General features: G+C 31.9%; 4 protein-coding genes across 14 annotated transcripts in view; all 4 read right to left on the bottom strand.

The window, feature by feature from the left end:
• Positions 1–9,407: 9,407 nt before the first annotated feature.
• Positions 9,408–11,797, bottom strand: LOC100820370 (bZIP domain-containing protein). The gene is made up of 5 exons (NM_001370950.1): positions 11,576–11,797; positions 10,222–11,071; positions 9,932–10,003; positions 9,798–9,827; positions 9,408–9,717 (listed from the first exon to the last, which is right to left on the bottom strand). The coding sequence occupies exons 2-5, from the start codon at positions 11,035–11,037 to the stop codon at positions 9,631–9,633; spliced, it is 1,005 nt and encodes a 334-aa protein (NP_001357879.1). The 5' UTR covers positions 11,038–11,071; positions 11,576–11,797; the 3' UTR covers positions 9,408–9,630.
• Positions 11,798–13,510: 1,713 nt separating this feature from the next.
• Positions 13,511–16,519, bottom strand: LOC100809863 (MhpC domain-containing protein). The gene is made up of 5 exons (NM_001370951.1): positions 16,221–16,519; positions 15,874–16,065; positions 15,241–15,452; positions 14,806–15,067; positions 13,511–13,965 (listed from the first exon to the last, which is right to left on the bottom strand). Exons 1-5 carry the CDS (start codon positions 16,302–16,304, stop codon positions 13,630–13,632), a joined length of 1,086 nt encoding a protein of 361 aa, NP_001357880.1. The 5' UTR covers positions 16,305–16,519; the 3' UTR covers positions 13,511–13,629.
• A 2,254-nt stretch (positions 16,520–18,773) lies between these two features.
• On the bottom strand, positions 18,774–22,102 carry LOC100808779 (uncharacterized). Of its 11 annotated transcripts, none has more exons than XM_006592689.4 (6): positions 21,947–22,102; positions 21,097–21,143; positions 20,287–20,564; positions 19,944–20,155; positions 19,381–19,636; positions 18,774–19,187 (listed from the first exon to the last, which is right to left on the bottom strand). In XM_006592689.4, the coding sequence occupies exons 3-6, from the start codon at positions 20,536–20,538 to the stop codon at positions 18,897–18,899; spliced, it is 1,011 nt and encodes a 336-aa protein (XP_006592752.1). In that variant the 5' UTR covers positions 20,539–20,564; positions 21,097–21,143; positions 21,947–22,102; the 3' UTR covers positions 18,774–18,896. The 11 variants fall into 11 exon arrangements, with proteins under 11 accessions (XP_006592752.1, XP_003540244.1, XP_006592750.1 ...); XM_003540196.5 differs by having other exon boundaries at positions 20,287–20,574; positions 21,947–22,096; XM_006592687.4 differs by having other exon boundaries at positions 20,287–20,579; positions 21,947–22,083.
• A 1,277-nt stretch (positions 22,103–23,379) lies between these two features.
• Positions 23,380–24,842, bottom strand: part of LOC102664046 (pentatricopeptide repeat-containing protein At3g62890) — a 3,456-nt gene continuing 1,993 nt past the window's right edge. Inside the window, exon 2 of the mRNA XM_006593212.2 lies at positions 23,380–24,840. Within this exon, the coding sequence (XP_006593275.2) occupies positions 23,380–24,840 (1,461 nt within the window). The remainder of the gene's footprint in view (positions 24,841–24,842) is intronic.

Here is a 24,842-nt window from a genome sequence, read left to right as displayed (position 1 = left end):
TCATTTAGAGTGTGCCACGTGCTTTGCCTCCAGTTGTGAGACAACAAACATACCAAGACTCAACACTAATCTCGTAACAGATTTTTCATTGAAGTTTATAAAATGTGACTCTTCTTTAGAATCAACAATAGAAAAATAATCAAGTGAAAAAAAAATATATAAGTTCTCTAAAGCGAAACTTTGCACATTGAAGTGGATGATATACTCAACACTTAATTTTCATTACTCTTTTCTAAGCAAAGTTATTTGTATTTGAGTTTAATTGTTTATTCACTCTTTAAGTGTTGTTGAATCATTATATTCATTCAAACTTTTGTTTGTGAAAATCAGGAGTAACTTAGTGTTAAACAATACTTAGTTGGTCTTAGATTCAAGGGAAGTCTAAGGGTGTGTTAGGAATGACAAAAAGAATACTTGTATAGTCAGGAATGATAAGACATAATACTTATCTGTAATCAAAGTTTTGATAAGTATAATCCTTTTATAGTTGCATAAAGGAGAACTGAATGTAACTTTGGTTGAGTGAACCAATATAAATCAAGTGTTTATACGTCTCTCTTAAGTGGTTTTATTGAATATTCTTTTAAGCTTATCTTGACACCTTTTTCCTATCAAGTGTTTACCTGAAAAACCTTTGAGAAAATATTGTTTTATTATTACTAGACAACCAAACTTGGTTTTCATCAAACTTGTTTTTCTTATTAGTGGATGACTTCATTGCATCTATTTTTCTAAGCTTATGATAGAAGTCTTTATTTGCGAAAAGTTATTATCCTTTATTAACGCATTCAATCCTCCCTTCTAATGTGATTATTTATATTTCAGTAGAGAACTTTGCTACTATTACTAACTCTAGTAGCAGTGAATTGAAAGCCATTACAAAACTTGGAAAAAGATCTAACAAACTGAACCTAATGTTCATGAGAATGACTATCACAAACAACATTAAAATAACTCTCCCCGTGACCGACAGTGCTAAAGAATTTATGGGGGTTAGCGGGAAAGTGCTCCCAAATAGCTTACAAGTCTCTTACTAGGACATTAATGAGTCCATTGACCATGATGAAGTTTAATGATTCAGGTACTATGTATGAGCCTGCCATTGATATGACAAACATTGCTGCAAGACTTAAGACCTTGGGAATGGTTGTGAATGAGAATTTCTTTGTATAATTTATGCTAAACTAATTACAAATTGAGTATGACTCATTTCAAATGAACTATAATTCCTTGAAAGACAAATGGAGTGTGTATGAATTGCATAATATGTTAGTCTAGGAAGAAATGAGACTTAAGAATCAAGGAGGTCACTAAGTCTATTATGTGAGCCACCAAAGGAATCAAGGAGCTAAAAGGAAATTTATGAAGAAACATGATAATAGGACCATTAAAGTTTAATGGGACATCTATGCAACAATGATGTGTGTTAACTCATTAGCAAGTATATCAAATTGTCACAAGTAGTAAAGTAAAACGGGAGTTCAAGTGTTGAGTCCATAGGGACTTTGTTTGTATTTAGATTGATGTATTCCCAATTTTCAAGCAATTAATAAATTGAATTAAAGATTTGAGAGATGAAAAGTTAAAAGCAAATTGACATAAAAATTAAACTACTCACTAAAACAGACAAGAACAAGAAAAACAAACACTTAAAGGATTGTGATGTGAAGGTTGATTTAAAATGTAAATATGTTGGGGCTTAGCCTACCAAATCTACTCTCGATGTAATGTTAATGATTCTTCTCTATTTAATATTATTCCAATTTTTACACTCTAACCATGATCCCTCGAGTGAAAGAGTCTAATTTATCTAATCTTTCCCCTAATCCCTTAGAAGAATAAACTAAATAAATTGCATTAGAAAAGAGATGCATAAAACAGGCTAAATAATATCATTCTATCCCTAGACATAAATCATTTAGATATTCTTTTCCAGTTCTTAGAAAATAAACATTTTCCAATGCCTAAATCCTAAAACAAATACATGAATATTGGTGATCAGGCCACAATCAGTAAAATTAAGCACATAAAAAAGGCAATAAAAATTAAAATAGCATTAAATAGATAATAGGAAAGAAATTACATCACGAGCATTTGGTTGCTAGGGTCCCAACAATGAACAGTTTAGTCTCTCATTGTCATGAGAGACTTTACAATTACAAGGGGTTAATGGGAGAAAAGAATAATAATGGGAATGGAGATGCAGGGAAGGAATGACTCTTAAAGGTTTGTTTCCCTTATTTGGGAGACTCTAATTTTGTGAATATTTAGTGTAGAGCTTTGTGTCTCAATGTATCTTTCTCCTGTACTTCCTCCTCTTTTTATAGGTGAAGTTTAGCTTAAAATTTACAGAGTCTCGCACTAAGCGTGATTGCCGCACTTAAGAGTGAGTCGGTGATCACGCGCTTAGTGCATAACTCACGCTAAGCGTGTCTTCACGTAATATATGGTTTCTCCATGTGACTTCTGTTCGTTGGGTGAGAGTCTTCAGGTTTTCAGCTTTTCTTCCAAGCTTTATTTCGTGTTTCTGCAGTAATTCTAACACCAAAGATTATAAATTTTCCAAATTAACCATATGCTGGTCAAGAATTTAAATGATGTTAAATTTCTCATTATTCACATAAAAATAAACAATAAAAGTGAGGAAATTTAATAATTTTTGTACGATTTAATCATCAATTATACCTATGTACCGTAGCTATCAATCTGATGAGTGACCAAACTAAAAACTCTTTATATACATCATTCCTTTCAATTCCAAAATTATTATAAAAATTTTCTTTCTAATTATATTTTTTTTTATCCACAAAACTCGAATCCGGGATATTGCTTAAAGAGACTAGATTTAGGACTATTCAAACCAGCAACTTATTAGTCATTAGTTTTTTATACTTCCCATGTTCTATATAGGTAAGCTTCGGTGATAGATAAACACTCGATAAGTTTATTCACAGTTACGAGTAATTAAACAGTAAATAGTTGATTCTTAGTTAAACGATTGACTTGAGGGAAGTAGTTTATCACTCAAATGGATCTCTAGTTCACTCTAAAAAGCTTCCTAGCTGTTGTATCACCAAGGTTTCTAAGTTATGCTAGTCTAACGAATTTGCGGTAAAGAAAAAACAAAAAACAGTAAAATAAAGTTGTGAAAAGGCAATAAATATGGCATATTAGGGAAAATAAAATTTCATGATTTGGTCGGGTAGTCTCTTTACATTTCAAATTCCCATATTTATAAGAATTAGTTTGTGTACCTATGTCATCCACGAGTATTGTTTTGGTTATTGTTGTGTATAAATTCAACAAAATATAAATAATTTTTATTTTTTGAATATATGTATACACAATTAAAAAATAATTTCACTCTAATAATTTAATTGTTAGTGTAATTTTAGGTAAATTGTTCCTTCTCATGAGTTAAGTGTAAATTTTCCTACTTGATTTAATAAAAGATGTTCATCTCAAGAGTTTGATTTAAAAAATTATTTTTTTTACTGTTAAAAAATATAAAATTGTAATAATAGTGAAAAATGTTTTTTTTTAAATGTAAAAAAAATTAAATACTTAATATAAAAGCTTCATGTTGAAGTTTCTAAGATAATGTATGATTTTACTATAAACCATGCATGAAGCATGTTTTCATAATTTTCTCTGTTTCATTTCATAAGAAAATGTTCATCCACATAAAATAACATATTCAATAAGTTAATTAAGTTACATGTTAGTAAGCAAGATAATTTATAATTATATTAAAACTTTTTTTTGTCGAGATTTATATTTAAAATACAATGATAATAAATTAAAAATATGAATTTAACTCTAATAATTTAAATGTTAATGTATTTTTAAGAAAATTATTTCTTCTCGTGAGTTTAGTGTAAATTATTCTTTTTGATTTAATAAAAAGGTTCATTCCAAAAGTTTGATTTTATACATGATATGCAATAAAATTTATATATTAAGAAATGTAGTCATGAGAAAATATAAATACATATACATATATAATATCAACATGTAAAAGGAGAGAAAAATATTCATATATTATTTGTATATTAATAAATTTACATACAAATATCATGGTATAATGAAAACTTAAATTTGTTGACGCAAAGAAATTTCTTCAATAATTATTTGAAAAGATAATAAATAAGTCATAAAATAATATTTTATGACAACTAATTTAGATTAGAACATTTAATAAATTAATTAAATCACATGATGATAAGTAATAAATATATTTATATTAAAATTATTACAACAAATTAAATAAACTTAATTTCACTTTAATAATTTAAATGTTAATGTAGTTTTAGATAAATTGTTCTTTCCTAATTTTTTCTAAAAATTGATCAAAGAGACCATGATATAAACATAAAATGAGAAAATTTAAAGATTAAAAGTAGTCACAAGCAAATATATATATATATATATATATATATATATATATATATATATATATATATATATATATATATATATATATATATATATATATATAGATATAGATATATTTCAATCCAATTTTTCTGTCCATCAAAATTAATTATTATAATTATTAATTATTGAAAATAACAAGAATATATTCTATAATATCAACAATAACTTTAATTGATTATTAAAAATAACATCAAATATTTGGTATGCATAATGGAAAGATGAACGTTTGATAATGTATAATGGAAAGTTCTATACTTGGATTCATAGTCCATTGGAAACATTTTATCTAATAATTTAGTTGTGAATATAATTCTATAAAGAATTAAAATATTGTTAAAGAATTATATATATCAACTTTCAATTCTTTGATATGACAAACTATCTCTTAGAAAATGACACTTATAACCCAAATAAAGGATACATAATTGTCAACCTTTGACTACCTCTAATAAAAAAATTTCTTGTAGTTTTTGTCTAAATTTTTTCATTATCATTCTAAAAGCCAATATTTAAAGAAAAACTGATACGGCTATGCTATCAGGACTGGCTTTGAGGGCCAGGACCTCCAGAGGAAGAGAATGAAAGCTAAAGAAGAAAAGGCCAAAAGATAAGAAGGATTATATTTCTCATTGATTTGTTGTTATTTACATAGATATATATAGTGCATTCTACTAACATAATTGTGATTTCCTGATCCTCTAGGAATCTTTCAGTAACCGAATTGGTTAGGAATGTTCCCTAGTAGCAGACAACACTACCCAGCAAATCTCACTGCCAACTCAACACCTTCATCCTCAGACATGATCCTTGAGGTACAAAGGCCTGGAAATCATTCTCTTAGTCTTTTCTCTTTGCACTCCTGCTTCTAATGTTGTAGTTTTTGTTTCTGGTGTTGCTTCTGATATGCTATCATCCTTCGGCCCTTGAAGGATCACCTTGTCCTCAAAGTGATGATCCCGGTGCAACTGGTCCTAGTCTTCCCAAGAAATCTCATCAGGGGATAATTCGTGCCATTGAACTAACACCTCCCACGGAGCATTCATGGCTGGGGACGATCGACGATAGTCTAGAATAGCCAAGGGAGTAATGTGAGGTTGATCATTGATGAAGTGATTTGGCATATCAGCTAAATTAGCTTTGTTTGGTGTCCCGTGAAACGGCTTGAGCATTGAGTAGTGAAAGACAGGGTGTATTCGAGCCCCTTCTAGAAGTTATAAGTGATAAGCAACAGGGCCTATACGGTCAAGGATTTGAAATGGGTCGTAGAAATGCATAGCCAATTTGCCGGAAACTGCATGTGCTCCTTTGACTGACCTTTGTTGGTAAGGTCGAAGTTTCAGGAGGACCCAATCCCCAGGTTGGTAAGTTACCTCCCTACGCTTAACATCAGCATGGTGCTTGATGATAGCCTGCGCCTTAAGCAACTTCTTACGAATAGTGTGAAATATTTCTTCCCGGTTACTTAACATCTCGTCAACGACATCAAGATTAGATGATCTAGAGAGGTATTCTGGAAAATTAAAGGGCTTGTGGCCAAACGTAATCTCATACGAAGTGGTCCCTATTCCAATGTTCCATGAAGTATTGTGGATGTGACACCCTCTATCCTTCACATATATATTAATAAAGGAATAAAAATTTAAATATTAATTAAAAGTATTTTTAAAACATTTTTAAATATAAGTCTTTCAAATGGGTAAAAGGCTCACATTCACTTTCTTCTACATCATATTCAAACTTGTTCAAATAAATAATAAAGTCATCTCGGCTCAAAGAAGGTCATCTAAGTTTCATACAGTTAATATAGAACCTATATCCTAAAGTCACATCCTATCAGAGCGTGGTGTTCTTGTGTCCTCTAGCATGAGGTTCTTCATAGTCATCCACCTATTCATCTGCTTCCCCGAACACAAAGTTCAAGATCATCACAGAATCCAAACACAAACAGCAAATCAGGATTGAGTTATTACATTTCTAACTACTAGAGAGAAACAACACAACATATAGTAGCCAAATACAATTTACTTAGCATATCTCACATTATTTCATCACTTTGTCATTCATCAATCACACTTTTCATCCATCAATCACACCTTTCAATCATCAATCATAATATACAGGAATCACACACTCCGATCAAGACATAATAACACATCAATTTCATAATAAACAATTAGCAAGCGTATGCAACAGTTATGCTAAGACTCAAGCCTATATGCAACGTGGTACATGTCAGTGAAAAACCTCGTCGGGCGCCTAGGAGTACATGACAAGACAAACCACACAATAGTAAGTCAAGTCACTCTCACTAGGTAATATCATAGGGAGACCAGTCAGGGTCACAGTGTTTTGCGAGAATGTTCCAACCATATGGGATCAACATAGGCTTAAAGGAGCACTCAAACCGTGTGACCCCTAAGGCCTACACTCCAAAGAGTCCGTCAGGGCCTCTCCCTCCTGATTCAGGTCCAACCCAGAAAACATTTTAGCACACAGACTCTATCTATGAACTGTACAAAACACACGACTCCTCAATTGTTTTCAAAATAATTTTAACTCGTCGCCCTTTAAGGGTCTTATCATTAACTCGTCGCCCTTAAAGGGACTTAGCATTAACTCGTCGCTCAAAAAGGGACTTAGCATCAACTCGTCACCCTAAAAGGGACTTAGCATCAACTCGTTGCCCTAAAAGGGACTTAGCATTAACTCGTCGCCCTTGAAGGGACTTATGATCGTGTGATTGTACAATTCATAGTTCACAACTCAATGCACACAACACCTCAATGCACATATATATCTCAATCATATACATACTCAATTTATCACATACACTTAATCTCAATCACAATGATATAATCTCAGTCTAACATGTTATCACACCTCATAAATCGTATACACTTTACCTATGAACTATTCAATACACACATTTACTCAATTGTTTTCAAAATTATTTTAACTCGTCGGGTTCCCACAGTGGATCCCATCACAATACTCGTCACCCTTAAAGGGTCTTACAATTGTGTGATTGCACAATTCATAGTTCACAACTCAATACACACATCTCATCTCAATACACATGTATTTCATCATCCGTCACATGTTCAATTTATCACATACTCACAGTTTGAATCATCATTTCATAACCTTAACATAACAATTTATACAAAAGATTTTATCACAACATGAGATGTAAAACCTCTGAAATAGTTTCTCACAATTGTATCAAAATTAATTAATCAAAATCATGGGTTAAACACAAAGACATCAAGAGCATTCAAGTTTATCAATCAATTCTCATCAGGACATCAATTGGTACATAGAACACAATAATATTGTATTTATAATCATAAAGGAAAAATTATAATTCAATAAACATCCCAAAATAAACTCAAATTTAGTTCTCTAAGAATCCTTACACATGTTCATTCTAACCCCCAATTGCGATAAACTCATCCCTTACCTTTGAGCGGACTCATGTGTCTTCCTTCAACCACCAGTGATAGTAACATTTCTAGCGGTTCCCTGAGATTCCTTCAGTTATTCCTCCGACTGTTCCGATAGAATCCCTTATCGAATATTTATTTATCTATAATTTATCTATAACAGTTAACAATTAAAAAAAGTCCATTTCAAAAACTGAATATTTTTTTATTTTCAAAATTTAACAGGTAACAATTATCTATAATCTATATCAATTAACAATTAAAAAATGTCAATGTTAAAAATCGTGGATTGTTAATCCTTTTTATTTTATATAATCTATAACAATTTATTTATCTAATCTATAACAGTTATCAATTAAAAATTCATTGGTTGTAATTAGTCCTTTTTATTTTCAGACTTTACCAATTAACAATTAAAAATCATTGAATCTTTTTACTTTCAAAATTTAACAATTAACGATGGAGAGTATAAAGGAAGAAATTGTGCCAGAAGAATTCACATGTCAAAAGAAGAATAAGACAAATAACATACAAACAAATGTTTTGCAATATTAACTCATATGGATAATATATTAATATTAATATTGATTTGCAACAGCTAACTGTTTCACTAGAGATCATCACCCACCACTTTCCACTTTTTTAGGGTGTGTTTGGTCGAGGGGGAAGAGAAATTTGGTGAATCTCATACAAGACCCACATCTTTCACACTTTAATTAAAAAAAATCTCTTCTATTTTTCATCCTTTCGATTTCCATCTTCTAAACCAAATACAACATTAGAGAAGTTGTTTACATGCACTAAAATTACTCTTAGGATTTCCATCTTCTAAACCAAATAAAACATTAGAGAAGTTGTTTACATGCACTAAAATTACTCTTAGGATGTGTTTAGTTTAGAGGAAAAAAAAGATAAATTTTTGAATTAAAATAGAGTGTAAGAAGTATAAATCTCAAGAAATATAGTATAATTTTTTTTTTTTGGTACATTATTTTTCTCCTTTGAAACAAACAAAGCCTCTTGACACTACCAATGGAGGGGGAAAGGGGAGAGAGGGTGGGGTGGCCTGGGGGAGAAGTGTGAGGGGAAGGAGAGGAATTTCACATTATTGGTAGTGTCAATAGTAAAGTTGTAAGTGTCAATAGCGGTAGCTCCCTATATTTAATCGCTAGTCAACAAAAACGTCCATAGTCCACCCACCAACGGTAATTGCTTTCTACACCTTCAATTACTTCCTGCACCATTCTGGATTAGGTGCATGAAGCAAAGATAGAGGTTGAAGAAGCAATTTTCATCCCAATTCACTAGAACCGAACAACACAATAAAGCAGGTTACAGCATTCTAGCCTTTCAGTTCAACCGAAACACAACCTTAATGTTATTCCCACTGCCTCATTACAAGTGTAGTCGATTGATAAGAATAACACATTCATTTATTTTTGAATTTGCAAAAAATATATAAATACGGATAAAATTTAAGCAAAATAAATTATAATTAAATATAATTATTTTTAATAGAAGCAGGGATTAACTGGCTGAGATACTTAATATTTATAACCCTTGAAATATTATGCAGCAGAATAATATTAGTAACATTTATCTCTCTTATTTTTTTCTATTGTCCATATCTCCAAATGTACTAACAATTTAAATTTTAATAAACGGTTAAGGTGTATCTTAGATAATACAGATACGTTATTTCTTTTCACATGTGTGTATGCTAATTTTTATCCTTGCCGTTGAGGCTTGTTCACCAGGATGCGCTTAGAGGCCTCTTCATTGACCTCAATTTTTCTGTCCTCTTTTGAGCCATTGTTGTGTGCTTTCTCTGAGAAATCTGCATAATTACATGATAATTACACAGTGATCTAACTTAATAACCCTGCAATAACTTACATTTGAAACATAATCACTAACCTCTTGTTTTCTCTTGCGTTCAGCATCGGCCTAGTAGATTTCAATGAAGATAAAGTATGTTAAACATCAAAAAAACATAATTCATTAAGGAAAAAAATATATGAACAAGAATCTTCAATTTCAATATTGTGTACCAGAGTTTGTTTGAGCTTTTCGTTCTCTTCTTTTAGCAGATTCAGCTCTGCTTCAAGCTCTACCGTATATGCCTGCATTACAAGATTTTGACATGAGGGAAAAGACCTTGAAAAATGTGCATATATATAAGATAGAAGTAACACAGCTCATGTAACTAACATAGCACACAAAATGAACAAAATTTGCTTAGATGAAATATGAAGTACCATACTCTAAGTTACATGATTAATAACTAACAAGCATACCAAATTGATGTATAATAAAGACTAGTTTATGATGAGCACAAAACCTGTCTTCTTGCTCGAGAACGTGCCGCCGATTCTCGATTCTTCAACATTCTGCGCTGCCTTCTCTCTACTACCACTTCAGGAGGGCCATCAATGATCCTCTTCCTATTACCCTTCCCACTTGATTCTCCTAAGCTTGGACATTTCTCCACAGCACCATTTGTAGTGACATCCTTTATAACTAAGTTGTTATTCTGTGCCAACATGTTTTGTGTTTCAAGCCCATTACAAGACACACTAGATCCTGTCCCTATTACATGCCTGAACCTATAACTTGCACTCAATGGCCCATTACTTGCAATGTTACCAATCTGATTTTGATATAGTAATGAAGACTTGAATAGTGATGATGATTCTTGTACCACCCCAGCTTTTACTAGGAAATCCTCCAAAGTCATTTCCCCAAGTGTTTGCTGCCTTTTGAGTAGTGGCTCATTCCTGGCAAGGCTATTGTTAGCTTCATTGTAGTGTGGTTGGCTTTTGTGGATCTGAGACCAAATTTCATCCACAGTTTTCTTGCAAATTGGGGGAGGGACAGATAATGGCTGGGAAATGGTGGTGGGTTCTGTTGCTACTACACTTTTACCCTTTGCAGCTTCATCAAGGGTGGGTAGTGATGGGTTAACTTGGTTGTTGTCATCAGAGTTCCAAATGCTAGAAAGGAATTCATCCATGTTCATGGATCCTAAGCTCTTTCCATTCTTGCAATAGAACTCATCAAGGGTGAGTGAGAGTATTGAGTTTTGTTTGCTTAGTTGAGAAAATGTGGCTTCTGGTTCTTGCAATGGCACCTCTTGATTTGGTTGTTGGAGAGACATGTGTGTCGATAAAGGTGCTAATTCTTGGAACAACCTGTCATAAGCGACAGCTTTTGTCTCAGAAACTACCATTATTATTTGCAAAAAATGAAGAAAAAAAAAGACAGAGCAAACTTCACGAATTCTCAGATGTAAAGTTCTTAAGAAATTGAAGTGCATCGAATCAATAACTTGATTATAATTTTCAACAAATCTGCATGAATTTTTAACCAACCCACCTTTCCCCAAAAGAACATTAAAGAAAGAATAAGAGAAAATAAAAGTAAGATACAAATTTGAAAGATAAGCAATTAAATCTATAATAAAAAAAAAGCTTCACTGTGGACAATGTAATAGACAATTCTCATTGTGTATCAGATAATTCAGATGATGTAATTGATGCTCTACTAGGACTGTATCACCAAATGACCAGTTGCATGCAACATGCAAACATGCATCTGAGTGTGATCCACATGAAAGAACAAGATTAAGGGAAGAAATATAAGCAAAACCACATAATGAACTTGGAAGAGGAAAATAAAACTAAAAGCAAGGGTACCTGAACAAAAACAGAAGGGAGAATCTGAATTCTGAAACAGAGAGAAAGAATTGGAATTAGAAAAATATCAGAGAGAAAAGAAGGAACACCAACAGAGTGAAAGAAAGGGGGAGTGAGGAGAAGGGAAGGAATGGTAACACTGCAAAGAGTCAGACACTTTAACTGCCATTGGTAACATTTAAAACAACATTTGTTTCACTCAGTCTTGAGCATTACTTTTTCATTGACACGTTCAGCGTCATCAACCGTTTTCGCTGAAAACGTTTATAACTTTTTTTTTCTTTACATTTTTTTTAAGTCAAAGCATCTACGCTCTTTTAATGTCTCTTGCCTTTGTTCTTTTTCGGTGAATAGAAAAAATAGTATTATTTAATGAAGATTTCTTTTTTTAAAAAAAGGTAATGTTATTTTAAGAATATTTTAATAGAAAAAATTAATAGTCCATAAAAAGTATTATTTTAAAAAGCGAAATTTATTTAATGAAGCGTCACTTTTTCAATTAGTTGAATAGAAAAGGTATATTATAATCCGGGGGATGTTATAGAACTTTTCTCTTTGGTTCACATAGGCTTTTTTGTTTTGGTAGTGTAAGCAAAAAAATTGGTTCACATAGGCTAAGTATTTAGTATGAATAATGTTTTGTGGATACTTATTTATTAATAGATATTAAGAAAGAAATCAACGAGTCTAGTTCGGTAACAGTTGATTGAATAGTATTTGAGTTATAAAAAATTTAGGATCAGTATTGAATTCTTATAAAAAAGATAAAATAAAAATTTATATGAATATGATATAATAAAAAAAGAGAGAGAAAAAAAGTGTGAAATGAATGTTAATACTATTTAGTTGTTAATGTATTATCGTTGTTCTAGTATCTATTCAAATGCATGCCCGTAAATCAGTGTTAAGCAACTATCCAGTTATATATATATATATATTAATGTCAAGGGTTTCCAGGCTAGATTAAAAACATTAATTCATTATAGGCTTAATTTTATCTTTTATTCCTAAATTATTACAACTATGTAATTATGTTTTTTTCCATTTTTAATTACATTAATTAATTGGGTTTGAAAAAAAAATTCAATGTAGGTCCATTTGTTAGTGTCCTATCAATTTGAAAAAAAATTGTTCACATAACATATTAATATTAGAGATGATGTAACATTATCACACTCATCTACTCATCTGACATTAATATGTTAATATGTGGACTAACATAATCGATTGATGCAAATGTTAACGTGACGTTAGAAAAGACCCAAAATTATATAATCATAATTTTCAACATTTTAAAAAAATAAAAAAAAAAACAATATTTTATAGAATTTAATAATACCAAATTATATTAAAAAGTGGTATAAGTGGAAACAATCATGAATGACGCTACTATATGTGCGTGTCTGGTTTCAATTTAAGAACGTACATCTCGGTAATTTTTCTCATCAGATTCATCCAAAAAAGACTGAAACAAGTAATATTTGCTTCGGTAACGTGCGCCAAATACGCACGAACAAGCTCACTATACAAGGGTTGCGTGTGTGACATTATCAAAGGATTTAAAACGTTAGTAACAGGTTGCGTGTTTGAGGGAGGGTTTGAGGAGTGTTTAAAAAACTCTGTATAAGTTATCAGAAAGCTCTTCAATTTTTATAAGCTCCATGATCCTTTTTTTTTTTTTTTCTCTTCTTCTCACTAAATAAGATGTTTATTTAAAAAAAAATTATTTGACCCTACTTTTTTTTAAGGAGAAGAAAAACCAAAAATAAGTCCAGCCAGTCAAACATAAGCAGAGTTAATATTCTTGCAAAAGGCATCTTCCTCTATGCATATACTTAATTTTATTTTCAGTATTTTTTTTGTTTAGGATGTTATGTTAATTAAAATAGAAAAACTTACTAGAACTACATGTCTATGTATCATGCTAAGAAGACATGGCAGAATGCAATTCACACATATTCTTTTTATTTGCCAAACAAATGTAATTTATACAATTGACAGTTTCCTTTAAAAAATCTAATAATATACATATTAGATTTTGAAATCATGGCATATTAAGATTCAAATAATGGTGCTTTAGATCTATATGCAACATTTTCTTGTCCAAGTAAAAGTGCCTTCAAAATGGCCTCACACAAGCCCCTATAGTATATAATTAAATGGCCACCATCTGGAACTTCATGATACTGTATCCAGGGCAGCTTCCCTGAAACAAATCTCTGGAGTTCAGAGGGCACAACCTTATCTTCGTAGCCATGCCAAATGTGAAACGAACCTGTATTGTGAGGGAATGGATTACTTAGCTTCATTGGGTCAAATTCCCATTTTCCAAAAGCCACCCTCCAGTCATGGCGAAGAGTGTCAAAAACAGCCTTTTCCCTTAAACTGTCCTGTAAGTACAAGCATACCATGATCACCATTTCCTTCATAGCATAGCTATATTCACATAAAACAATTGAGTATGTTTGTTGAAAACCCGTTTATACTTTTTAAACAGAAATATGCACATCTCAATGCACCAAATGTAGAAGTAATATAAAGGATGGATTGACTTTAAATTGAAACTAATGGATTTCCATTTGACCCATCTTTTGGTTGAAAAAAGAAGAGAAATGACTAGGATTTACAAAGAAAGAGAAAGAAAAATAAAAATAAATTTACTATTAAATTCAACTAGGATAATTTAGTCAACATGTAGTTCATAAACTTCATTTGTCATATCTTCAAATCTCCTTAACATTAGAGAGGATCGTGAAAAATAAAAGTATAAAGTCATTGCATTCATCTAGTCATGAATCAACTTTTGAATGAAGATCAAATAATTTAAATCTCATATCAAATTTTAGATTTGATTTACTAAAATAAAATATGAGTCGCTTAATCTTCTTCCAACAATTCTGATTAGTTGGTTACTTGAATGTGTTAAATTCGGCCATGGATTTCAATGACTTTAAGGAAGAAAAATCATAGTGACTTTTTCTAATTTTTTTTTTATAATGACTTTTCCTAAGTTTTATATAAGTGAACAACAATTTGAATAATATTTTATATAAGTAACCACCAACTTAATAAAATAAAATAAAAAAAGTCGTGACATTCCCTCCTCAAAATCATTGAATCCATTTTAAATAAATCTCCTATTACATGAAATCCGAATCTTTTCCTTATTCCTAACCAAACAAAGGATTTTATAAAAATTCCTCCCTTCCGACCAAACACTATAAATTTACCTTTGTAAGCATAGGGAACCCAGGAATTGTCTTTAGAATATCCACATCACTTTTGTTGAAAAATGCAGGGTTCTTCTCTATGACAGCAGTTGAAGGGAGCCACTTTTGAGTGACCCACCAATGCAATAGTCTAGGCCAGTGGTTTGCAAGCCACATACACCACTGGACAAGTTTCCTCCTGTAGTCCTCCCTTATCAGTCTCTTAGGGAATGAAGGCCACCTGTAATTGATCACTGGTGCTATCAGTGCCAACCCTGCAAGCCTGCACAAAATGGTCTTTTAACATAACTGACCAAAACAAAGTACACAAAAAAGAAAAAAAGAAGTTATTTTCAGTGTTTCTTATACAAATCTCTGAATGAAAACAAAAAGTAAAAACATGAAATGAAAAAAGAAGTAAATATGTCCTTAAAAACATTGAGTATTGTAATTTACCTGTGGGGCAAATACTTTAGACAACTCCAAGTAGCGTATGAACCCATTGAGACTCCAATCACATAAAACTGTGGTCCTAATTGTAGCTGATCAGCAAGCTCTTGAATGTCAAGTGCTTCACTTTTCAGTGAGCGTTTGGGGTTTGGATCACTTTCTCCATATCCAGCCCGGTCATATTGCAGAAGATATATACCCAACTCATCTATTAATTCCTGTAAATTGATTCAATGTGATCATATTTTATTTTGAAATTAGAATATTTGAATTGTGCACTGCCACTGCCTACTTCAAAATTTGTTCTAGTGAAATGTATTGAAAACATACTTAAAATTCAAAACTCATAACCCACTACAACTTACTTAACAACCACAAGAAAAGAAGAAGAAGATCATGCTAAACAGAAATACTAGTAGACATCTCTTGTTTGCGATTTGCATGCAAGTATTTGATCAGCAAAAAATTGTGTATAGTATACATAGCATTTGGAAATTATTTTACTTGTTTCCTTTCTTATCCGTCAAAATTTCAATTTTTCTCTCTTGATAGGACTGCCAATACAATTTTTTTTAATGGTGCTGTGCTAATTAGATCATGTCTAGTATATGGCAAAGAGAAATTAAGGTTATTAATTACTTGGGGTGCCAGAAAATTCATCTCTTTGGAGCTTCCAAAGCCGTGCACAATGACGATCTTGTACTTTGCTATGTCTTTGGGGACGCCTCTCTCAATATAGGCAAGGTGCCTCCCATCTCTGAGTTTGATTCTTGGTGAAACCACGGGAAAATCATCTGATGAACCGTTGTGGTTTGGAGATAGTTGAGTGCCCTGATATAAACCATTGCCAAAAAACATATGAATAACTATATATTGCTGCTCCATAAACCATGAAGGAATAAATGGTAGGTCTAGCAAACATTTTCCTGGCACAATGATCACATAGATATGCAAGAAGAAGAAAACTACAATAGTGAGAAGCTTACTTGACAGAAACATCTGCAGATATTCTGTGTCTGAACCAGGGGGATTTGTGTCAACAATTTAAGATGATGTTTTACTCTTTTCATTTGCTCTAGACCTATAGATTTTACACAAACTTTTTATGCACATCAATGGAATGGAAGCTGAATTTGGTTACTTCCTCCTTAAAATAAAAGAGGATTGTGTTGTGTGTGCGCTTGTATTTGTGTTTTTGACTTTTTGAAGTCATTTCCTTGAGGATATCCTTTGAAAGGTTCCATATTAGGAGCATCTTTTTTTGTCTATCTGTTGCCATTTGCTAACATTTCATATGGTTTGACAGACTCGTGCCAAAGTAGCTTTTAACCACTTCCGTTAATAAGATTTGCGACATATTTTTGAAGTAAACTATTTGATCAAATAATTATATTCTTTTTACTTGTTTAATCATTATGAAAATGCTAATGATTTTTTAATACTGCTAAGAATGCTCCAGAATTTGTCCAAATTTTCATCTAAGTACCAACTACTGTAAATATATGTAGTAAGGCAACAACAGCACATTGTGATTTGGGAACCCCGAATTGCAGTAGTAGTAGATTGCACTCGCTTTCTAAATTCGAGAAAGATAGAGACACGGGCCAAAACCTTTTCCCTTTTATAGATGAACTATAGTATTATTATTTAGTTTGGTAGGTTTGTAGAAGTACCGGCTCATGAATGTTTTTTCGTCTCCTATTGCGCTTACGTCCTGTATGATTAGTACTTCATGGTTTATACCCAGACATATTGGGAATATTCTTTGAAGTTCCTTGCTGGATTTCACTATCCATCCTAAAACTTTTGTGACAATTTTCTCGGTATTTACGTGATTATTAGATAATGGATTGTTTATAAGAATATTTTTCTTCCTCTATAAATTAAAGTTTAGATGACTTAGATCTCAAGACTCATTAGTACTTAAAAATGTATTTATAGATTATCGGCAAGAAGATTTCTCCATTGATTATGAAAATCAAACTCACATCCTTTTTTATATGAATTTGTTTTTTACCAACTAGATTAACTTTCACATCCTTTTAGATATGAATTTGTTTCTTACCAATTAGATTAACTTTCATTGGCTGAAAAACACAATATTAATATCAAGTTTGATGAAAATTTCATATTCAATGTAGGGAATGAAAATATGATGAAATTATATTATTTTCCATAGTGAAGAAAAGAGAGTGGAGAAAATACATGTAAAGGATATAAAAAATAATTAAGATGACAAGTAAAATTATGGTTTAAAGAATAACGAAGATGACGGTGCAAGATTAGAATTCAAAAAATAATAACAATGAAAGATGTAAAAATAAGGTTTAATTAGAGGTGGATACTAAAATAGTGTTTTTATTAATTTTATACAAAAGGATATTTTTATAATAAAAATATTTAAAAAATAAAAGGAGGTGCACTTAGTAAATTTAAAGGTGAAATAGCAAAATTTGGAGCAAAAACTCATGGGCAGGTCACCCACAAATTCAAATTGACCCAAATTGATCCAAAATTTTGAGTTGAGTCATTTATATATTTGGGTTAAAATTGAACCAAATCGATTAAAATCGTTCATGTAGAGATTAGGTCACGAGTTTAGATTTATAGATCCAATCAAAATCAAACTAAATTGATCAAAATCGATCAAATTTTTTAGAATTGTTTGGTTTGACTTTAAATACGGCTAATATTGAAACTTTAAGTGTTGAAACATTAAGTGTTGGGATAACTAGTGTTGAAACTTTTTACAATATTTCTTTCATGTACATTATTATTTGTTTCACTTTTTTTCATATTTATTTTTTTGGCATGTTTATTATTAATGGATCATATTTTCTTCATTTATTTCAGCAAATTTGGTTGTAGCAAAGTTTGTTGCAAGAAATTATTTTACAGGAAATAGTTGTAATTCAGTCTACTATAGTAAATCTCATTGAAGAATATTTTATTTTAATTTGTATCGGTCTAGTTTAGAATATTATGCTTATGATATTAAATAAATCAATTTTACTAATTTCAGATATTTGATAATATTGTGTTAATTGTATTGAATATTTGAATGAATCATGATTTAAAATAGTAATTCTAAGAAAAAAATTAAATTTAAATGGGTAACCTGTCAGTTTAAATTGAACCAAACCGTTCATAAATGGGTTGGATTGGATTTCAAAAAAAATTATAAAAATCAAACAAAACTGATTAAATTTGATTGGATAGGATCCTGAATAAGGTGTAAAAATTTTACCATGTAAATATTAAATACTATTTCTTTTCTCTATACAAAAAAAAGTAAAGAATCATGATTTTTTTTTATTTTTTATTTTTCAAAACTCATTTTATATTTGTATTTATTTATTTCTTCCTTGTTTTTATTGCACCTCTCATCACAACTCTACATTTTTACTCATTTATATAGGTGTAAAATTCAAAAGAGCGCAAAATGCTCTAACCTAAAGCAACGTGCTATACAACTCTTTATAGAGTAAAATATAAACAAATGAAATAAATTACAAAACAATAATTATTAAAATATATTGTAAAAATAAGAACAACTCTTAAGATTTAAAAAAATATATATCGTAACTGCTTACAAAGTTTTGTTGCCATCGCATTCACAAGACCAATGGTTTACTCCGCACACTACATCATATTACGAAATATCATGTGAGTACAAGTGCTCTGATAATAGACTCACATTCATTTTTCTTGAAGAGAAATAGATGTCCTGCATGAGGAAGCTCATGATAACGAATCCACGGTAATTTGTGAGAGATGTAACGGTTCAGCGTGTAGGGAATGATCCTATCTTCAAAGCCTTGCCATATGTGAACCGAACCATTATTATCAGGGAACGGATTTGTTATGTCTGTTGGTCCAAATTCCCACTTTCCAAAAGCACTCATTATGTCTCGGTGTAATGATTCATATTCACCTTGCTGAGTTATCCTCTCCTGAATGTTAAGACACGTAGTATATAAGATTAATTAATTGTGTGCATGATGAATGGATGTTATATAGTGTATCTTCATAGATTTTTCAGTTTCTAAGAACTACCAAAACAGTACCATTTTGTGTGAAATCCTAATTGTCTTCCTTTGTAAATATAAATGTCAAGATAAAGTGACAAATGATAAATGCAGCTACCTGGCCAGTGTTTTGGAGTTCTGACAAGCTCTTCACGATCTCTATATCATCAGGAGACAACAAATTTGTCAAAGTCAATGAAGGGAACCATTTTTGAGTCATCCACCAATAGAACAACCAAGGGGCATAATGTGAAACTCGAAAAGTCCATTGGTCTGAGTGAGGTAGCATCAGAAATGCTTCTCTTAGTAGATTTTCAGGATAAGAAGGCCACCAATAGCTTATAAATGGAGCCACCAAGGCTGCTCCTGATAATCTGCCAAAGGATGTGTTGTTATATATAGTGTTTAATTTTTATGTACTATCTGTAAGGACTTTACACAGTCAACCAATTCAAAATTATCATTGGTTAAAATAGTTAAAAGTAAAAATCATCAAACCTATTATATATAGGTTTCTATGCTTTGGATGATAATATAAAAGTTAGTGTGACTGAATCATAGTGTAAAAATTATTATAATATTATGTCAATGCATATACAATTTACTCTTATATATAGTATCACATGCAAGAATGGAAAACATCAAAAGCAAAATGAAGCTACAAGTCAGCAATTAACATGCCTGTGTGGAATGTATTTTAGGCAGCTCCAAACAGGGTAACCTCCCATTGACATACCAATTATATAAAACTTATGACCAATCTCCAATTTATCAGCTAGTTCTTGAATATCATATGCTTCACTCTTCACAGAACGTAACGAATGTGGATCACTTTCACCATAACCTGCTCTGTCAAAGTGGAGGAAATATATCCCTAGATCTTCAACAAGTTCCTACACATAAGCAAAACACAACCAATTTAACATATCTAGTATTTCATTTTCTTAGCAAGCATTACCAATGCTAGATAATTATACCAGACACAGGAGCATAAATATATAAAAGAAGAGCAAGTAGTTCATACTTGAGAAACTGGTAAACTTGTGTCTTTGGAACTGTCATAACCATGAATGACAATGATCTTGTACCTAGCTTCTTCCTTTGGAACACCAAATTCTCGGTAGGCCAAATGCCTCCCATCACTGAGCTTCACTCTGGGTGAAGCTACTTCAGGACCACCTACGGATCCACATATTTTAGGAGGTGGCGGCTTTACGGCCTTATAAGCCAACCCTATGAGAATCACCACCAGCGACACTGCTATTGGAATCACCATTGCTCCAAAGAGACTGCACCATCAACCTATCAGCCACTACACTACAATGTAATTAGAATTATTTAAAAGAAGCAAGGTTGTACTGCTTTTTTTTTTTCAATAATACAATCAATCTCAAGGTCAATAACATTTGCCACTCCAATAATTTTTAACAAAATACCAGAACCAGCATTCACTTCTTTATAAACCCTACCATCCGGAGCAAAATTTGTTACAAAGTCATGTATGTATTCATATAGGTTCAGTAATGTAGTCACCAAATTATATATATATATATATATATATATATATATATATATATATATAAAGCTATAAAAGTTGATTGTACCAATGTTTTGAACATAGACAACGGATATTATTAGGAAGAACATAACATGTATAACCATTTGGATTCCTTGGTTCAGATATATATCAACTATGTCAAGAAATTCATATATGACCAAACTATTTTGCCATGCTGGATCTAAGTGATTCTTTGTTTCCTTTGTGAATGAGATTTAATACCACGTATAAAGCAGAAACGGAAAGCAGTTGAAACTAATGAAAGAAAGTATATACCTTGTTGCCGAAGCTAGGAAGCAGCAACTATACACAAACAAAATCTCCTGTGTGTGAGAGAGGATAGACGACAACAAGAAGAGGAATAAGCCATGAATGAGTGGAACTCTCCCTCATAAAAACGACGAGAAATTCATTTACATGGAAAAAAATAATTCTAGAGCCTATAATATATTCCACAATTCAATTCTCAACATTCTTCATCCAATCCCAGAAAACAAAACAAAGAATATCAGTGTGATGTTCACGTCAGCACACTCTGTTCGGCGGTGGAATAACCATCATCCATTTTTTTTTCGATTTTAAAATAATAATTATTATAGCAAAATTATTTAAAATACTAATTTTTTTCATTTTAAAAACATAATTACTTCTTATTTTATTAATATTTCTATCATTTTATTTAATAAAAATACCAAAATTTATAATTAAAATATATAAAATAAATAAATAAAATTCTAAAAGAATGCTTCCCAAGAAACTCAGGTCCACCTCAACTTCATTCTTAAGGACATCAGTCCCAAAACCTTCCTTCCCAACAAAAGCACATGAACTGATGAACGAGGAGGAATAATAGCATGTTGCATGGCCACGAGACTGCCACGTGGCAACCAATGAACCTCATTTCAAAATATTATTATTAATTAACAGAGAATAAATGTCAGAGCTGCAAATGAAAGCACCGGCACCACCGGCTATATTTATCCCATATTCTAACAGGACAAAAAATGAAGTTCAACATAAAATTCACAGATGATGGAGGAAGATTTATACTAGCTAAACTAAAATCATATCAAATTGGAAAACTAATATATATAAAATAAAATAACAAAAACCAAAGAAGACTCACCTTCAGCAAGTGAATTAAGGACTCCTCTCCCGGTAGCCGGTAGTGTTGATTGTATGAATCTGAATCCCAAACCAACCAGGTTTCCTTCTTCTCCTTCAAATAGCATGTTCTACCAAAGCTTACTCACATAAAGAGCTAAATAAATAACCATATCTGTCCATGTCGTCACTCGTCACGTACAAAAATTAAAAGTAAGCGGGTGTTTGAATTGACGTTCATAAAATTGATTTAAAATTAAATTAATTTGGTAAATTAATTTTAAAGTAATTTGATTTATGTTTAGATGTTTTATTATAAAATTAAATTAAGAGTAAAATTTAATATAAAATTTTAGATTTAACTCACAAACTGCTCAAAGTTGCTTTAATCTATAATTAATTTTAGATTTAAAATTAATTATAATTTTTTTTAAACATAAAATCAAACATATAAAAATATATTTAAAATCCATTCAAAACGCAGAATTAATTCTCTTAGCTTCAAACCAAACATTTTTCGTATTGTATTTGTTATGAGCTGCTAGTGTACGTAGCATTAACATGTAATGTAAGTGCATAACATTGCCCTTTTTTAGGAGCACGGTGAAGTGAGAACCGACAAGGCGACAAATTCTATCTTAGGAACGAATTGCCTTTGCACGCCATTGATTACAAGCTACTACTATCTCAACCAAACAAAATATAGGTGATAGAAGTAAATATGATCAAAGTATTCCCTCAAAAACGACAACTAACGCATTATTGTTGAAAATTTGGCTCTCCATTCTCTCTTACGGTCTCATTATTCCTCACTCTCTTTTCTTTCCTCCAATGGCCCATTTTCAGATTGACGGTCTATCACCCAATTCATGTGTCATTACGTTTTTAATAATAATATTAATAAAATTATTTACGAACTTCTTAACCACTGATTTGCACAATGCATAACATTTTTCACTTATCATTCTGCTGTTAACCTTGCTAATTTGTTATTGATTGATTGTGCTCGAAAACATGTCTTACTTTCAGTAACAAACGGAACTGGTGAAAAGGAATCTAATTTGTCTCCTAGAAAAAGAAAGGATGCTAAGCAAGCTAATTAAATGAGAGTGGTCCAGTTAATAATTAATTTGTGCAACAAGATATCTTAGCATTATGCATTAATTTTAGCAACTACCAATAATTTGATATATGATATTTTTAGTTGCTAAGAAGGCCTTAACAATTACTCGCTGATTTACATATAAATAGCTTGATTAAAATCAGTTAATATTGGAAAGGAAGATATTTCTTACAATTTTATATTTTTTTATGTAATAATTCCTTTTTTTCTATTCTTACTTTAAGATGTTAATAAAACCTATGTAAATGATGAAAACGATGTACACTATATACATAACTTTCCTGTTGAATTTGCACAGACTATACACATCATGATACCACAATATAACAAAGTTACCAATGATTTCTGCAGGAACAGAAACCCTTGTCAAAATGATGAAAACGGTTTTGATCTCTGACTATAACTCGACGGTTGTAGATTTTTGAAACCAGCTGCATGAACCTGTGACAATCACAACAAATTCTTAAATTCTTCACTATATGAATGGGACTACCCTGATGGCTATTCAATAGTCCAAAAGCAAGAGCCATCTTTTCACTGTGAAGAGTTAGTTGGCTCTCTTTTTCACCCCCTTCAATATCTATAAAAACTTGATTGAGATCAGGTTCATATCCCTCCGACTTCAACTTGCACACAATCTCCTCTAACATAGAGAGAACGCTTTGGTTGTACCCCACATCCATGGCCTTCCCCACGAGGAACTCATGGACTTTACCATCCGCAAGAATAGAGCTACATCCAGGAATTTTTCTTACCCTTCTTTTTCTCATCAATGATCTAACTTTACTCACATCATCCCACCTTCCCGCTTTGGCATAGATATTCGAGAGAAGAACATAACAACTTGAATCTTGTGGAGCCAATTCTATAGCTCTTAAGCCAGCAGTGTGCCCCATCACAACGTTATTGTGCTTCATGCTGGCACTGAGAATGGCCTTCCAAATTAAAACATCAGGTTCAAAAGGCATTTCATCTATAACCCCAAGTGCCTCTTCTAAGCGACCTGCTCGACCGAAGAGGTCAACAATGCATCCATAGTGCTGAATTTTAGGAACTATCTTGTACTTCACCTGCATGGTTTCAAAATAAAATTGACCCTCATCCATAAGGCCTCCATGGTTGCAAGCACTTAAAAGCCCCAAGAAAGTGATATCATCAGGCTCAAGTTCCACCCTCTCCATGTCCTGAAAAATCTCAATAGCTTCACGGCCAAGTCCATGGAGTGCTAAACCAGAGATCATAGAATTCCAATCACCAATGTTTTGCCGGTGACAAAGGCTTCTAAATACATGGTAGGCATTTTCTATTCGACCACATTTAGCATACATGTTTATGAGAGCCGATCCAATAAAACTGCAACTTTGATGTACCTTATTAGTAAATATGTAATTGTGCACCCATTTACCTTCCTCAAGAAAACCAAGGTCAGCAATGGCTGAAAGGACACTAACAACAGCAGGGGCATCCGGTCTAACCCCTAAACTCAACATTTCTCTGAACAAACATAACCCTTTCCTTGGTTGATGATTAAGAACAAAAGCTGAAATCATACTCGTCCAAGTCACCACATCCCTGACACCCATGTCCATAAAAACCTCCTCAGCAAGCTCGCACATCCCATGCTTCCCATACCCATCAATCATGGCATTACACGAAACAAGGTCCCTCTGAGGCATTTTCTCAAACACCTCACGCGCAATTTCAATCTCACCAGCTTTCAAGTAACCCGAAAGAAGTGAGTTCCAAGAGATCAAGTCTCTTGTGGGCATTTTATCAAACACCGACCGTGCAAGCT

This window comes from Glycine max, chromosome 12 (genome assembly GCF_000004515.6).
Source record: "Glycine max cultivar Williams 82 chromosome 12, Glycine_max_v4.0, whole genome shotgun sequence".
In the NCBI taxonomy this organism is placed as follows: domain Eukaryota; kingdom Viridiplantae; phylum Streptophyta; class Magnoliopsida; order Fabales; family Fabaceae; genus Glycine; species Glycine max.
The sequence above is the reverse complement of the archived record's forward strand: the minus strand, read 5'-3'. Positions and strand labels throughout refer to the sequence as shown.

Coding starts and splice junctions, on each gene's coding strand:
- LOC100808779 (XM_006592689.4), bottom strand. CDS start 20,538: ATGGTGATTCCAATAGCAGTGTCGCTGGTGGTGATTCTCATAGGGTTG. Junction 20,156..20,286: donor CAAGTTTACCAGTTTCTCAA/GTATGAACTACT, acceptor GCTTATGTGTAG/GAACTTGTTGAAGATCTAGG. Junction 19,188..19,380: donor AACTCCAAAACACTGGCCAG/GTAGCTGCATTT, acceptor CTTAACATTCAG/GAGAGGATAACTCAGCAAGG.
- LOC100809863 (NM_001370951.1), bottom strand. CDS start 16,304: ATGAAAAGAGTAAAACATCATCTTAAATTGTTGACACAAATCCCCCTG. Junction 16,066..16,220: donor TCTGCAGATGTTTCTGTCAA/GTAAGCTTCTCA, acceptor GGTTTATATCAG/GGCACTCAACTATCTCCAAA. Junction 15,453..15,873: donor TGAATTTTCTGGCACCCCAA/GTAATTAATAAC, acceptor ATCAATTTACAG/GAATTAATAGATGAGTTGGG.
- LOC100820370 (NM_001370950.1), bottom strand. CDS start 11,037: ATGTCTCTCCAACAACCAAATCAAGAGGTGCCATTGCAAGAACCAGAA. Junction 9,828..9,931: donor AAAAGCTCAAACAAACTCTG/GTACACAATATT, acceptor GAAATCTACTAG/GCCGATGCTGAACGCAAGAG. Junction 9,718..9,797: donor AACGCAAGAGAAAACAAGAG/GTTAGTGATTAT, acceptor GTAATTATGCAG/ATTTCTCAGAGAAAGCACAC.